This window comes from Chiloscyllium plagiosum, chromosome 3 (genome assembly GCF_004010195.1).
Source record: "Chiloscyllium plagiosum isolate BGI_BamShark_2017 chromosome 3, ASM401019v2, whole genome shotgun sequence".
Classification (NCBI taxonomy): Eukaryota; Metazoa; Chordata; class Chondrichthyes; order Orectolobiformes; family Hemiscylliidae; genus Chiloscyllium; species Chiloscyllium plagiosum.
The window spans coordinates 113,949,847-113,966,247 of record NC_057712.1 but is presented as its reverse complement, the minus strand read 5'-3'; the positions used below and the strand labels follow the sequence as shown (position 1 = coordinate 113,966,247).

The 16,401-nt window shown below is 42.0% G+C and overlaps 1 protein-coding gene across 3 annotated transcripts in view; it reads left to right on the top strand.

Moving 5' to 3' along the window:
* Window positions 1-16,401, top strand: part of LOC122548452 (cyclin-dependent kinase 19-like) — a 134,824-nt gene that overhangs the window by 83,049 nt on the left and 35,374 nt on the right. For all 3 annotated transcript variants that reach the window (XM_043687144.1, XM_043687146.1, XM_043687147.1), the window contains one exon: window positions 4-101. In XM_043687144.1, coding sequence (XP_043543079.1) covers window positions 4-101 — 98 coding nt within the window. The remainder of the gene's footprint in view (window positions 1-3; window positions 102-16,401) is intronic.

Genomic DNA, 16,401 nt, shown 5'->3' with positions numbered 1-16,401 from the left:
CAGCTGCAAAAACTCCTGACTATGGATCCAACGAAAAGGATCACTTCTGAGCAAGCTCTGCAGGATCCATACTTCTTGGAAGAGCCTTTACCAACTACAGAGTAGGTTTATCTTTGGCTTTATGCAGAAGGACAGAATATTACTGCTCTATAATGTTTTGAAGACTTGGTGCAACTAATGGATACTCCAAGCTATGATCACAAGGACCTGTTAATTATTGTGACAATTGTGAGGAATATTAATATCTTAATTGATTAGATACAGCATTGTGGTGGAGTCTGTTCTGGTGTCAGCCACATGGGAAGAGGCCATTGAGTCCATTCTGCTTGTGCAGGATTATATATTTGGTTCCACCCTGCTGTGGAGGAGAGGGGCCACATTGAGGAAACATCAATTACTTCTGAAGTGTTTTATCATGCTTTCTATTGGCTACTTGGCCCTTATGTATGGCCAGACAATTTTGACCATTATTCATTAGAAATAAGAGGGGTGATCCTTTTGTAATGTACAAGATTCTGACGGGGCTTGATATGGTAGATGTTGAGAAAATGGTGCAACTAATGGGAAAACCTCAAGCTAAGGGCCACAGTTACAAAATAAAGGGACATTCATAGAAAACTCAGATACAAAGGAACTTCTTCTCCAAGAAGGTGATAAATATCTGGAATTCTGTGTCCCAGAGAGTAGTGGAGGCCAGATCACTGAAATTATTTAAACACAAGGTGGATAGAGTTTTGAAATATGAGAGTTGACGCCTGTACTGAGCTGGTATGAAAGAAGAATTGAAGCCTGGGCAGATGAGCCGTGTACAAATTGAATGGGTCTTACTCCTGCTCCTATTTCTTACATTCTTACGGTTTTTATGTATGCAGAATTGTAGCTACAAGGAGCGATTGGAGAGGTTGGGGTTGTTTTCCTCAGAACAGAGAAGGCTGAGGGGCGACATGATTGAGTTATTCAAAATTGTGAGGGGTAGGGATAGAGTAGAAAAGAGGAACTTGGTAGAGAGTTCAAAAACTAGAGATCATAAATTCAAGCTAAGTGGCAGAAGGATTAGAGGGAATGTGAGGAAAACCTTTTTGACACTGAGGGTGGTGGGTGTGTGGAATTCGCTGCCTGCATTCGTGGTGGAGGCAGAGACCCTAAATTCTTTCAAAAAGTACATAGATCTGCAACTTAAATGCTGTAAGCTGCAGTACTATAGGCCATATGCAGGAAGGTGGGTTTAGAAAGGGCATCTGGGTGTCTTTGGGTCAGCATGGACAGAATGGGCTGAACGGCTCTCTTCTGTACTGTATCAATTCTGTGGTTCTGTGGCTCCAGACATGGCATGCAGGAGAAAGCTGGTGCTCTGTTTTGTGGGCAGATACATGGAAGTCCTGCTGGGCTAGTGTGCAGAAGTGGGAGGCCTTCTTCCTCTAGGACTAGCAGTGGAGGCTACAATACCAGACCATGCCAGCCTGGCTTGCGTTTGGCACCTAAATCAGTGCTGTCACAATCCTGAGGAGTGTGACAATATAGGAAGAAGGTCAATGGTCTTCAGCATTCTGCCACCATCTTCTGTCTGAGTGACCCTGTCCAAGAACTTGACCTCAAGACAGAAGTAACATGAGCCTGCTATCTCTGACTCAGGGCAAAGAGCAAGAAGTCAAGGCAATGCAAGGCAGTGATGCAATGAACATCCACTTAGTATTCACTCATTCTGAGCCTATCTTAGCACACAGAGCCTGGAGATGCAGCCTGGTACATGTACTGGGTGTGTGACTCTGAGCTGAAAAATGTGTTGCTGGAAAAGCGCAGCAGGTCAGGCAGCATCAAATGAGCAGGAGAATCGACGTTTTGGGCATAAGCCTTCTACGTCGATTCTCCTGCTCCTTTGATGCTGCCTGACCTGCTGCGCTTTTCCAGCAACACATTTTTCAGCTCTGATCTCCAGCATCTGCAGTCCTCACTTTCTCCGAGTGTGACTCTGAGCACAAAGTGTCCTTTCAGCAACATTACTGTGAGAATTGCTAGTACAGCATTGATGTGCAGAAATGTCCTATATGTGGACCAGAGAAGAGCCATCAAGGTCCTTTTGAGACCAGAACATGTCGGATGCCAATGCCCATGGATGTAGGATTGGCCAATGCCATTGGAGCTTGCCCTGGGATATTGGTGCTTGGTCTCCAATGTGAAGGCTCTTTGGAGCAATCAGCAAGTTGAAATTGCCAAATACCCGCTTGACTTCCTTGTAAAGAATTCTTGACATTAAGTTTGTTTGGTGCATTTGCTAAGGTGAGAAACTGAATATTAATGAGGTGGGGTTGGACTACTAATAGCAAACAATAATCCCCTTCAAATGTTAATTCACTGCTATTTATTGAGGGACTCATCTCACCACTCAGCAAATACGTGAAAGCTGAGATGCTGCCAATGTTGAGATAGGCCTCACTGGACATCTTGCCTGATTCTACCACCAATCTTGCCATAGCCCATTGTAGCTCAGGCCTCTATAAAATTTTGGCCTAAATAATAATACAGTATTCCTATATCTGTCTGTTTCAGTAATAACTAATAACAAAATAGTTGGTTCCAAATAGTGATGGTGGGAGGAAAACCAAAAATAGTTGTTTAAGCTGGACTTTACGTTTTGAAATTTGAAGTTTCAATGAATTACTGATCCTTCCTCTATGATTATTTGTCACTTTATTCCATGATATACCACTCCTTGTCACTTTTGAAAGTATCTGAAAGTCTTTCTACGTGTTGTTCTGGAAAATAGTTTCTATTGCCTTTCCGAAAAAAAGATAAATCTTGCCATATTCTGTTTTCATTTGCCACAACATACTCCCATCAGAGTCTATCATATTGGAAAAAAAATACAATTTATATAGTCATTGTACTTTGAGTATTGCTTTTGATATGGAGAAGTAAATTGCTTAGAGACTCTTGTTATTCTACTTGTGTTTAAAGTTTAAAAAATTAGTTTGAAGAGAACACCAAAAAGGAAATAATTGTGCATTTTTAAAAAATGTGCAGCCATTCAGGTCAGGGTTTTAGGCTCTTTATTTTTACACTAGATCTCACCATAAAAGCACCTTTGCTGCTTTGATAATTTCCAAATCCCTGTTGCCAGTCCTGTTGCTTCCACTCCTTCACTGTCTAGTTTTGTATAATCATTCCTGTACACACATTCTTGTGTGCAGTAACTTATGCAGTACACTGATAATTCCTATAAACATGAATAAGTTTTCCCCTACAAATTTTAGTTCGGAGGCCTGACATGATGTAAAAATAGCTTAAGTGAGTAAGAAATTTTCTGATTGATTGATTAATTAGTTGCAATTTCTAAGCCTGTTTTGGCTATACTCTGTAATCTGAGTCACTACAGACTTCTTAAGTGAAAGGTGCAGGCTACAAATTACTTGCTGGCATCCTTAGAAAAGCAAGAAGTTAAACTATATCGCTTTTAGAGGAAACCTGAAAGAAAAACGCCCACTCAGAGATGGGGTTGATTGCCCTTTAAATAAAGCATGTTGTGCACAGCCATCCGGTAATGCAGGTCTTCCTACCATTGCTATATGATCTCATAGGAATCCACATTATCATTACTGGATAGCTGACTGGTGTTTAAGGATTGGATTCAGCTGGCTGATATGGATACATGCAAGATTTCTGATGGCAACTGTCACAACTCATGGGAGGAACTTAGACCAGCCCAAAGCTTTACTATGGGATAAAGTTTTATTCTTTGTTAAAGTGCACTGATTCATACAGAACTTAGATTCATTAAGTGATTGTAAATCTAATCAACTTTACTAATTCCAACTTTAATTTTAACTTTGTGCACCCCAGTCCAACATCGGCACCTCCAAATCATTACTAATTCCAGACAGGGATTTGTAAAAATATATGGACATGATACAATATCTGACCAAATAATTTAAACATAGGTAATTGAAACAACATATGACCTGATGTACTTATACTGTTTATGGTGAGATGGTTGCATAGTGACAATGTCATTGGATTAATGATTCAGACCCAGGTAAGTGCTGATAGAATTTAAATTCAATTGATGACTCTTCTCTTAAAGAATGGTGAACCTGTGGAATTCTCTACTACAGAAGGCTGTGGAGGCTAATTCACTCAATACATTCAAGAAAGAGATAGATAAAATTTTAGATTTTAAAGGCATCAAGGGATAGGGGGAGAAAGTGGGAAAATGGCATTGAGATAGAGGATCAGCCATGATCACATTTAATGGCGGAGTCGATTCAATAAGCCAAATGGCCTACTCCTAGTTTCTGTTTCTATCTCGAACATTAAAGCTAGTCTCAGGAATGGTGACTATTATTGATTTTCTTTTTAAAATGAAAAAGGTCGCTAATGTCCTTCAGGGAAGGACATGTTCTGGCCTACATGTGACTCCAAATCACAGCAACATAGTTAGCTCTGAACTACCCTCTGAAATAGCTTAGCAAACCATTCAAAGGAAGGGCAATTAGATATGCCTTAGCTATTTACAGCCACAGAACATAAATGATAAAAAGAAATCAAAACTAATTTTTAAGTTGCCTCACTGCTTGTTTGCATGGCTTATTTGTGCTGCTTGTACAAACAATGGCGTCACATTCATGCTAAAATGGGTTGATTGTTTTAATTGTGGAAACAAGTTAAATAAATAGTCTGTCAAGAGAAGAAAAATGATAATATATTTGAGAAACAATTAATTAAGAGTATGATGGGATGAATCATTTATTTCAAATAAGTTTCTTACATTTGAATTTCATATTTAAAGCTACACTGCTAAGTATATTTCCAGTTTCATTTTGCTGTTTAACCTTCTATCGCTAGAATTTTCTTTTTTTTTGAATTGGCTAAATTTTATGAGATGCCACAATTCCTGCCGACTGGCTAAAATGTCCAGGTTAGACCACTCAGCCCATTGAGTCTGCTCCGCTATTCAAACATGGTTGACCAGTTTCTCAACCCCATTCTCCCATTTTCTACCAGTACCCTTGATCCTCTTTACAGTCAAGAACCTATCTATCTCCGTCTTAAATATACTCAATGACCTTGCCTCCCACAGCCTTTTGTAGCGGTGAGTTCCACAGATTCACCACTCTCTGGCTGAAGAAATTTCTCCTTATCTCTGTTCTAAAAGGTCTTCCCTTTACTGTAAGGCTGTGCCCATAGGTGCTAGCCTCTCCTAAAAATGGAAAGATCTTCTCAACATCCACTCTGTCCAGGCCATTCAGTATTCTGTAAGTTTCAATTAGATCCCCCCTCATCCTTCTGAACTCCATCAAGTATAGATCAGAGTCCTCCTCATATTTTAAGCTGTTCATTCCTGGGACCATTCTTGTGAATCTCCTCTGAACACACTCCAGGGCTAGCACATGCTTACTGCGATATGGGGCCCAAAACTGCACACAATACTTCAAATGTGGTCTGACCAGAGGCTTATAGAGCCTCAGAACTACATCCCTGCCTTTATATTCAAGTCCTTTTGAAATAAATTGCATTTGCTGTCCTAACTACTGATTCAACCTGCAAGCTTACCTTGAGAGAATCCTGAACTAGAATTCCCAAGTCTCTTTGCACTTCAGATTTCTGAATTTTCTCCCCCTTTAGAAAATAGTCCTTGCTTCTATTCTTCCTACCAAGGTGCATGGCCTCTCACTTACCTACATTTTACTCCATCTGCCACTTGTTTGCCCACTGTTGTAACCTGTCCAAATTCTTCTGCAGCCTCCCCACCTCCTCAATACTACCTGTCCCTCTATCTATCTTTGTATCATCTGCAAACTTAGCCAGAATGTCCTCAGTTCCTTCATCTAGATCATGAATGTATGAAGTGAAAGGTTGTGGTCCCAAAACTGAGCCTTGTGGAATACTACTTGTCACGGATTGCTACCCTGAGAGGGACCCTTTTATCCTCCACTCTCTGCTTTCTGTCAGACAGCCAAGCTTCTGTTCGCGCTAGCACCTTGCTTCTAACACCATGGGCCCTTATCTTACTCAGTAGTCTCCTGTGTGGCACCTTGTCAAATGCCTTCTTGAAGTCCAAGTACATAACATCCATTGGTTCATTACTTCCTCAAAAAATTCTAGCAGATTTGTCAGGCATGACCTTCCCTTGATGAAACCATGCTGACTTTACCCTATTTTGCCATACTCTTCCAAGTATTCAGAAATCTCATCCTTCACAATGGCTCCAGGATCTTACTCACAACTGAAGTAAGGCTAATTGGTCTGTAATTTTCCAACTTCTGTCTTACTCCCATTTTAAACAGTTATGTTATTAGTATTCTAGTCCTTTGGGACTCTCCCTGATCCAAGTGATTCCTGAACGATTATCACTAACCCCTCCACTATCACGTCAGTTATCTCCCTTAGAACTCTGGGGTGTAGTCCATCTGGTCCAGGTGATCTATCTATCTTCAGGATATTCAGTTTTACTAGTACCTTCCCCTTGGTGATGGCCACCATACTCAGCTCTGCCCCCTCACTGTCTTGAATTTTTGGGAAACTACTTGTGTCTTCCACCATGAAGACTGATGTGAGGTCATTATTCAGTTCCAAAGCCATTTCTTTGTTGCCCATTACTATCTCCTGCGTCTTTTTCCAGCAGACCAATGTCCACTTTTGCCTATCTTTTGTCCTTTTATATATCTAAAGAAACTCTTACAGTCTTCCTTTATATTACTGGCTAGCTTACATTCATATTTAATCTCCTCCCTCATTTCTTTTTTTTGTTGCCCTTTGTTGGTCTTTGCAAGCTTCCCAATCCTCTGGTTTGCCACTGTTCATTGCTACTTCATGTGCTTTCTCTTTTGCTTTTATGCTATCCCTGACTTCCTTAGTCAGCCATGGTTGTCTCACCTTCCCTGTGCCATTTCTGTTCCACTGTCTTTCCTGCTAGGCTCCTCTCCTAGTCAAATCTACCCAGCTCCTCCCTCACGCCTCTTTAGTTGCCTTCATTCAGCTAAAATACCGTTACCTCTGATGCTACCTTCTCTCTCAAATTGCAGGGTAAATTCGAACATGTTATCATCACTGCTTGCTGAGGGTTCCTTCACTTTAAGCTTTCTCATCAAGTCTGCTTCGTTGCACATACTAAATCCAGTATTGCCTGTTCCTTCATGGGCTCCATCACAAGCTGCTCCAAAAAGCCATCTCATTCCACAAATTTCTTTTCTTGCAAACCACTACCAACCTGATTTTCCCAGTACACCTACATATTGAAATCCCCCATGATCACTGTAACTTTGCCTTTCCTACATATCATTTCTACCTTCTGGTATATCTAGTGCCTCAGCTCCTGACTACTGTTGGAGGCATATACATGACTCCAACTATGTGTTTTTTAACCTTTTGCAGTTCCTCAATTCTACTGACACAGATTCTACACCACCTGACCCTACTTCGTTTCTTACTAATGATTTTAATTTCATTTCTTACTAATAAGGCAACCCCACCCCCTCTGTCCACCTGCCTTACATCGATAGGATATAAATCTTTGAATATTCAGCTCCCAATATATGTCAATTTAGCATGGCCAATCCATCTAACCTGCACATCCTTGGACTGTGGGAGGAAACTAGAACACCCATAGGAAACCCAGACAGATACAGGGAGATTGTGCAAACTTCACACAGACAAGCACCCAAGGGTGGAATCAAACCCAGGTCCTTGGTGCTGTGAGTCAGCAGTGACCCACTGTGCTGCCCACCGTCTACATTGTATTTTGCAAATAAAATGTTCCACTTCTTTGTTGAGAAATATTTGTTGAGAAATACTTACCAATAAAATTGCTAGTCTTCTACAGTGTTGATGCTGTTAGCTCATCTCAACCAGTCCAGCCAAATGGGCACAATATAATTGGCTACAGTGTTCATGTAAGAGAAAACTAAGCTCTATTTGCTGCTCTTGAATAACAGCCATTGTTTGAAGTTAGTGTGTTACAGTGTCTGGTGAAAATGTCACCAAGTTTCACTATAATAACCCCTAAGTTGTATTAGAAACAGAAAATGCTAAAAGTGCCCAGTTGGTCTGACCGAGAAAGAATTAGCATTTCATGACCTGAAACACTGGCCCGGCCTTTTGCTGAGTCAGGATAATTTGGGAGCCCTTTTAAATGTGGTGATGTGTCTTGATTATGGAATTCCTGTCCTAGTGATTTTTGAGAAGATTTGTAGCTCAGGTTGATGTTAAGTACAGAACTTAGCTCACTGAGCTTGAAGGTTTGTTTTCAGATATTTCGTCACCATACTAGGTAACATCATCTCACTGATGAAACTCCTGATCCTATCCTTGGGGCTTCTGAACTTCAACAATGCTTTTTTAAAGATGTGGGATGGTTTAGCACGCCTAACCTGGTCAGATTCATCACAGAGAAAGGCATGCTTACTCCCCCACAATTTTCTTGGAGTCAGGCCAGAGAGTTTGTCCCTCCACTCACCCCACATAGCCTCTCATGTACCTTTGTCTAGATTAGAGTGGTGCTGGAAAAGTACAGCAGATCAGGCAGCATCCGAGGAGCAGGAAAATCGATGTTTCGGGCAAACGCCCTTCATTAGGAATAGAGGCAGGGTGCCTGCAGAGTGGTTTTTACCTCATGTACATTTGTCAGCCTATACCACTTTAATGCCCATTCACCTTTATTAGCTGACGGAGATCACAAAGCCCTCAAAGATCAACAGATCACTCACTCATCACACTCACTCAGACCCACTCACTCCTCATGGCCCCTCTATGGCACCTCATGCACTCCAAACAAGCCCCATTGCACCGCATGACTCCATGCCAAGGTATATCTCCCAAACATAACCTAAGGTCCTTCATAACCCCATGCCAGACTTCCATAACCTTATAGTGGAATGTTTGTCCCTGGTGTTATGCAGTCTTTGTTCTTCTCTTGGGCTGATGTAGGTGAACTCCTAGTTTTCTCATAAGAAGATGGTGACTTGTTCTGCTGGATCTTCCCTCCCTCTCTCTCCATGTACCCCTTTAATGTACCTTATTTTGGGGGCTGACAAGCTTTGCTGTGTCATTCGCCTGTTTAAACCTGAATCAGTGATCATGGGCAGCTAGCCACAATGCCAGGATGATCGTTGCCCCCTTTCCCATCTCCACTTGAAGGTTAGTTTTCATTCCTTCTAAGAACAAAGACTTATTTTCCAAAGTACTGCATTCATAATAGACTAGTTTGCCATCTGATTTTTATTAACACTTATAGAAGGCTAGCTACCACTATAATGTGGTTGGTGAAATCTCATGCTGCACAGGAAATCTTAAATATGGAATATTAAGAGAACACAATTTTAAGGGACATGCCAATTTCCAACACTCTAATTGGGCAATGACCCAGAACACTGAGGCAAGCCTTTTAGGTGATTCCCCTCCTCAACCAGCAATCCCTATGGCTACTTCCACACTTACTCCCCCAGGGAATGAAAACCCCATGCGAGACTTCCATAACCTTATAGTCGAACTGTGTTCGATGTGTATTTTGTTCTATGTGGCATTTTTCTCTGAAGGCTAAGGCAGGAATTTTCCTAACTCTTGCTACCAACCTCCAGGATGGAAATCCAGGCCACCACCTTTTTTCTGTCTACTTCAGTTGAATGACTCCCAATATTCCTCATTAAGTTACAGAGGAGAACTTAGAAATACAGAGCTGGGTACTGGAATGTCTTTGATACCTTGCACTAACAGAGTCTGCTTCGAAATGGGAGAAAATTGAAATAATTTGCAAAGTATTCTGTAAGGATATTCTCAGGTTTCGGTATGTAAAGTTGTCTTAGAGTCATAGAGATGTACAGCATGGAAACAGACCCTTCGGTCCAACCCGTCCATGCTGACCAGATATCCCAACCCAATCTAGTCCCACCTGCCAACACTTGGCTCATATCCCTCTAAACCCTTTCTATTCATATACCCATCCAAATGCCTTGCTGGAAGCCCTTTTGATTTAACCAAGAACTCCATCCATGAGATCCCTTGAACGATAAAATGGTTGCGATAATAGTTTATTAATAAAACCATGAAGCGAAAGAACAATGTATCAACAAATGAGATCAACCATCAGAAACAATGCAGGTTGAGTAATGGAAAGGGCTCAGAACTGACCTTGGAGCATCTCCTTCAGCACCTCTGATTAAGCATATTAACCTAGATCATGACTAACAATAATGATGTTTGGGTATTTTGTTCTATGTGTACTGTAAATACAGCTATTTTCCACAGATTGTTTGTTTTCCTTTATTTCCATTGCGTTGTTTTCAGGGAGAATTGTACAGAATAGCAGAACTATGTACTGGATCCATATTCACGTAACTACTAATAGATTAGAAAATATTTAGCTGTTAAATGATGAAATCCTAAAATTGCATTGGTGTTAGATACAAACAGTTCATACGGCTGCAGGAAAATAAGCTGTGGTGGTATAGTTGGTTTGTAGAATAATGGAAAAACCGATTCAAGGAAAGAAAATTTTGGTTATTGCAGACAGAAAGCACACATGATTATTTCAAACTAATGGTTATGTTTAATGCCCACCTGTTTTATGTGTAGATTTATTTTCATGAATACATTGAATCTGCAATTTTAAGATGAGATGGATGTGCCTCAGTGTGAGCTTTTATTTGTACCTCCCACCTCTGTGGAGTTTGCACTTTCTCCCCGTGTTCTATGTGGATTTCCTCCAGGTGCTCTGGTTTCCTCTCACTGTCCGAAGCTTTGCTGGTTCAGTGGGTTAACCATGGTAAAGACGAGGAAATGGGGACAGGTTGGGAGCCAGATCTGGATGAGATGCTCTTTGGAAGTCTCGTACAGACTCAGTGGGCCAATTTGCCTCTTTCTATGATTCTACATGTAAGCTTAACTACAAACAGCAAGAAACCCAACACTAAATCCTGTGAAACAATTTTAGAAATCATTTTCTGTTCATAAAAAAAAAAATCAACCATTACCGTTTGTTTCCTGTCACTGTTGGATCTGACTTGACTCATTCCCCAGCATTCCCTTTTTTAAATTTTTTTTCTGACCAGTTTGTCACATGGGGCTTTCTAAAATGTCTTACAAAAATCAATCTAGTCATCATCCACTTCACTACCCTCAACAATCTTCCTTGTTGCTTTCTGAAAGATCAAATTAAGTATGTAAAACATGACTTTCCCTCACAAAAGCATGCTGACTAACCCTGATTAATCTGTACCTTTTCGATGTAACAGTTAATCCTATTTCTCAATATTGATTACTAGTACATGGGACTTGGCGTAATCCTAAAACTACTGCTTTAGAGTTGCATTTTAGCCTCTCACTTGGCTTCCTGAAGTCTGCTTTAAGGAGCTCCTTTCCATTCCCAGTTCAAGTCATTGGTACCAACATAGACTATGATCTCTGGTTATTCACCCTCCCACAGACGTATGTCCACAGCTGGTCCATAACATCCTTTACCCTGGTACCAGATAGACAGCATAACACCCTGGAGTTAGGCCAACAATCACAGAAACAGCTGTCTGATCTTTTGATTATAGAATCTCTGACTTTACTGCTCTTCTATTCTTCTTTTAAGCTACCATGGTGGCTCTGGCTGCACTTTCCTAAGGAACCATTGCCCTCACTGGTATCCAAAATGGAATGCCAATTAGTAAGTGAGATAGTATAGAAGTTCCCAGAACCTGTCTGTCTGCTTGTTTTCTATGGTAGACAAGCAGGAGACTGGAAGAATACGGTGTAAACACTTCTTCAGGGCTGGTGGGTGGGTCTTGGGGGAACTGCAGATAAAGGGGGTGGCGGGGGCAGGGTGGTGAAGTGGGGATAGTGAAGACAGGCAGAGGGTATGACCTGGTTGGTCAGTGGGTGGAATGAGTTCGGTTGGTGGCTGGGAGCAGTGTGGGGTGGGGGGCGTTGCGGAGGGGCTGGGAAGGGACTTTGGGGAAGGGAAGGGAAGGGAGGTTATTTGAAATTGGAGAACTCAATATTGAGTCCTCCGGGCTGTAGGCTGCCCAGCCGGAAGATGAGGTGTTCCTCCAATTTGCAGTTGGTTTGTTGTGGCAAAGGAGAAGGCCAAGGATGGTCATGTCGGAAAGGGATTGGGAAAGGGAATTAAAATGGGCAGTGACTTTTCTCCTGGGGGTTGGTGGGGACAGCGATGCAAACTGCAGGTTTTTTTTGTCTCTTTTCTACGGTAGACAAGCAGGAGGCTGGAAGAACATAGCAAGCCAGGCAGCATCAGGAGGTGGAGAAATCTACAGTGTGACCACTTCCCAATACATGTTGTTTACATTCTCCTCTGCTTAGCAATGCACAACAGTGACTCTGAAAGAGTGTGACGCTGGAAAAGCACAGCAGGTCAGGCTGCATCTGAGGAGCAGGAGAGTTGGTGTTTCGTGCCTAACTCCTTCATCAGGAATGGGGGGCGTCCAAGGGGGCTAAGAGATAAATAGGAAGCCAGGTGGAGGTAGCTGGGAAGGCGATAGAACATAGAACATAGAACAGTACAACACAGAACAGGCCCTTCAGCCCACGATGTTGTGCCGACCACTGATCCTCATGTATGCACCCTCAAATTTCTGTGACCATATGCATGTTCAGTAGTCTCTTAAATATCCCCAATGACCTTGCTTCCACAACTGCTGCTGGCAACGCATTCCATGATCTCACAACTCTCTGTGTAAAGAACCAGCCTCTGACATCCCTTCTATACTTTCCTCCAACCAGCTTAAAACTATGACCCCTCATGTTAGTCATTTCTGCCCTGGGAAATAGTCTCTGGCTATCAACTCTATCTATGCCTCTCATTATCTTGTATATCTCAATTAGGTCCCCTCTCCTCCTCCATTTCTCCAATGAAAAATGTCCGAGCTCAGTCAATCTCTCTTCATAAGATAAGCCCTCCAGTCCAGGCAACATCCTGGTAAACCTCCTCTGAACGCTCTCCAAAGCATCCACATCTTTCCTATAATAGGGCAACCAGAACTGGACGCAGTATTCCAAGTGCGGTCTAACCAAAGTTTTATAGGTGGATGATGGTGGGGTAATTGTGTTTGTTTGGTGGGGAGGGTGGAGGGGATAGATGGGAAGGAAGATGGACAGGAGGCAGTGCAGAGTTGGAGGGTTGGATCTGGGATGAGATGGGGGAGGGGAGATTTGGAAACTAGTGAAGCTGATGTTGATGCCGTGTGGCTGAAGGGTCCCAAGGCGGAAGATGAGGCATTCTTCCTCCAGTCATCAGGTGGCTTGGATTTCACGGTGGAGGAGGCCCAGGACTTGCATGTACTTGGGAGAGTGGGAGGGGGAGTTGAAGTGGTCAGCCACAGAGTGATGGGGTTGTTTGGTGTGTGTGTCCCAGACGTGTTCCCTGAAACAATCCGCAAGTTGGTGTCCTATCTCCCCGATGTTGAGGAAACCACACCAAGAATAACAGACACAGTTGATGAGGTGGGTGGATGTGCAGGAAAATCTCTGCCGGATGTGAAAAGATCCTTTGGGGCCTTGAATGGAGGTGAGGGGGGGAGGTGTGGGGATAGATTTTCCACCTCATGCAGCGACAAGGGAAGGTGCCGGGTATCTAGGGTGGGTTGGTGGGGTGCATGGACCTAACAAGGGAGTCATGGAGGGAATGGTCTCTATGAAACACAGATGGAAGTGGGGAGGGAAATAAACAGTGATTCTGGCAACTACTTCTAAAGTTTCAGAGTCTGTAACCCTGGGCTCACTCATGACAGTTTTCTGCAGATGTGTTTGTTTGCAGATCTGCTATGTCCATGACTTCACATACTGCAGGATGTACATTCTACTTGGCAGTGCTGATCTAGTATCCCATAACTTTAAAGGCTGTATATTACAACTAGAATAGTACAATTCTTGTCTGTAATCTCCAATCAACATTTTTCCTTTGTACTGAGTTAAGAGCTAATTACAGGAGGTTGAAACTAGTAGAGGAAGAACACTCTTGGACGCACTGAATAAATTCTCTCCACCGTCCTCACCAAACTTCTTCTAACTCACCAAACTCCCACTTTATACTCTGTAGAACCAAACCTGCACTATTGCAGACAAGATAGCATTTAGTGAGACTAATGTTTATACTTTTGAAGAACAACTGAAAGCTTCAAAAGACTGGTTTAAACTGGCCATTAATTAAATACGCACTGCTTTTCTTAGTGCTTGTATACTCCTCATTTAAGGCTACAATAAAACTTAGCTTGTCTTAACTTTAAAGTGTAATCTTTAATTAATTGCTAAATTACAGGAAAATCTAGACATTAGATTAAAAAAAAACTCAAGATTCATAATGTACACTCACCAGCTCCCAGTACAGATGAACACTATTTTTGACAATAACACATTTTAAAATTGAGGGTGTGATTTTTATGATTAAAATAAAAGCAAATTACTGCGGATGCTGGAAATCTGAAATAGACACAATGCTGGAGAAAGGCAGCAGGTCTGGAAGCATCTGTGGAGAGAGACAGAGTTAATGTTTCAAATCCAGTATGACTCTTCTTTAGAATATTTATTACTATTATTTCAACGTTAGACTTGCTGCATACATGTGATCATTAGGGTAAATTGGAATCCTGTTTTTTTTGTTTATTTGTGGGTTATTTTACCTGGACATCTCTTAATATCTCTGTCTCTTTGAACAATTGTCTCTTTGAACTTAAAGAAATGGGTTACTGTACACCAGACAACTGTCATTGCCATTGCAGATTTTCCTGTCAGAAATTGTTTGGTTGCAGATTCCACCTAACACACCATATAGGTGGCACGGTGGCTCAGTGGTTAGCACTGCTGCCTCATAAACCCAGGTTAGATTCCAGCCTTGGGTAACTGTCTGTGTGGAGTTTGCACATTCTCCCCCCTGTCTGTGTGGGTTTCCTCACACAGTCCAAAGATGTGCAGGTTAGGTGAATTGGCCATGCTAAATTGCCTGTAGTGTTAGGTGCATTAGTCAGGGGTAAATGTAGGGGAATGGGTCTGGGTGGGTTGCTCTTCGGTTGACTTGTTGGGCTGAAGGGCCTGTTTCCACACTGTAGGGAATCTAATCTAATTATACCAGCTTTGAATTTTGTCAGGGGCATCTGATCTGTACTTCACCATTTATATGTTTCAGACATGGTAGAGAGTGATGTAAAAAAGAGAGTTGCATTTCAGATTAGGGAGAATATCACAGCTGTACTAAGGAAGGACACCTTGGAGAGCTTATCCAGTGAGGCCATAGAGGGAGGTCTCCGAAATAGGAAGGATGCAATCACTGTGATGGGATTTACTACAGGCCTCCGAACAGCCAGCAGGTGATAGAGGAACAGATATGATGACAGATGATGAAAAATGTAAAAGCAACAGGTCTGTTGAGGTGAGTGATTTTAACTTTCCCTATTTTACTGGAACTTCCTTAGTGCCAGGGGCTTGGATTGGGGAAATTTGTTAGGTGCTTCTAGGAGGGTTTCTTGAAGTAATATGTAAATAGTCAATGAGAGAAGGAGCTATACTAGACTTGGTATTGGGGTATGAGCCTGGCCATGTGATCGAAGTTTCACTGGGAGAACATTTTGGGAACAGTGACCATAATTCTGTAAGTTTAAATTTACCTATGGATAAGGATAAGAGTAGTCCTCTGGTGAAAGTACTAAATTGGAGGGGAAGGCAACATGATCAAGCAGAAATGGAGGAATGTAGATTTGAGGCAGCTGTTGGAGGGTAAATCTGCTTCTGCCATGTGGGAATCTTTTAAAGGCCAGTTGATCAGAGTTCAGAGCCAGCATGTTCCTGTGAAAGTGAAGGATAAGTACGTGAAGATTTTGGAACCTTGATGACAAAAGAAATTGTGAGCTTTAGTAAAAGAGAAAAGAAATGAGGCATATGTAAGGTTTAGGGAACTGAAGAGAGAGACAGTCCTCAAAGAATAGGAAGAAAGCAGGAAGGAATGTAAATAAAGAGTTAGGAGGTTGACAGGGGCCATGAAATGGTCTTGGCAAACAGGATTAAGAAAAATCCTGGGGAGTTTTATACATGTATATGGGAGAGAGGGTAGCTAAGGAAAGGGGAGGGAGATGGTGGAAGTGGGTGAGGATTTCAACGAATATTTTTGCATCAATATTAACAAAGGAGAAGGAAATAGTAGATGGTGAGTTTAGAGAGGGTTATTTTGATATTAGTCATAGTCATAGAGATGTACAGCATGGAAACAGACCCTTCGGTCCAACCTGTCCATACCGACCAGATATCCCAACCCAATCTAGTCCCACCTGCCAGCACCCGGCCCATATCCCTCCAAACCCTTCCTATTCATATACCCATCCAAATGCCTCTTAAATGTTGCAATTGTACCAGCCTCCACCACATCCTCTGGAAGCTCATTCCATACACGTACGACCCTCTGCATGAAAAAGTTGCCCCTTA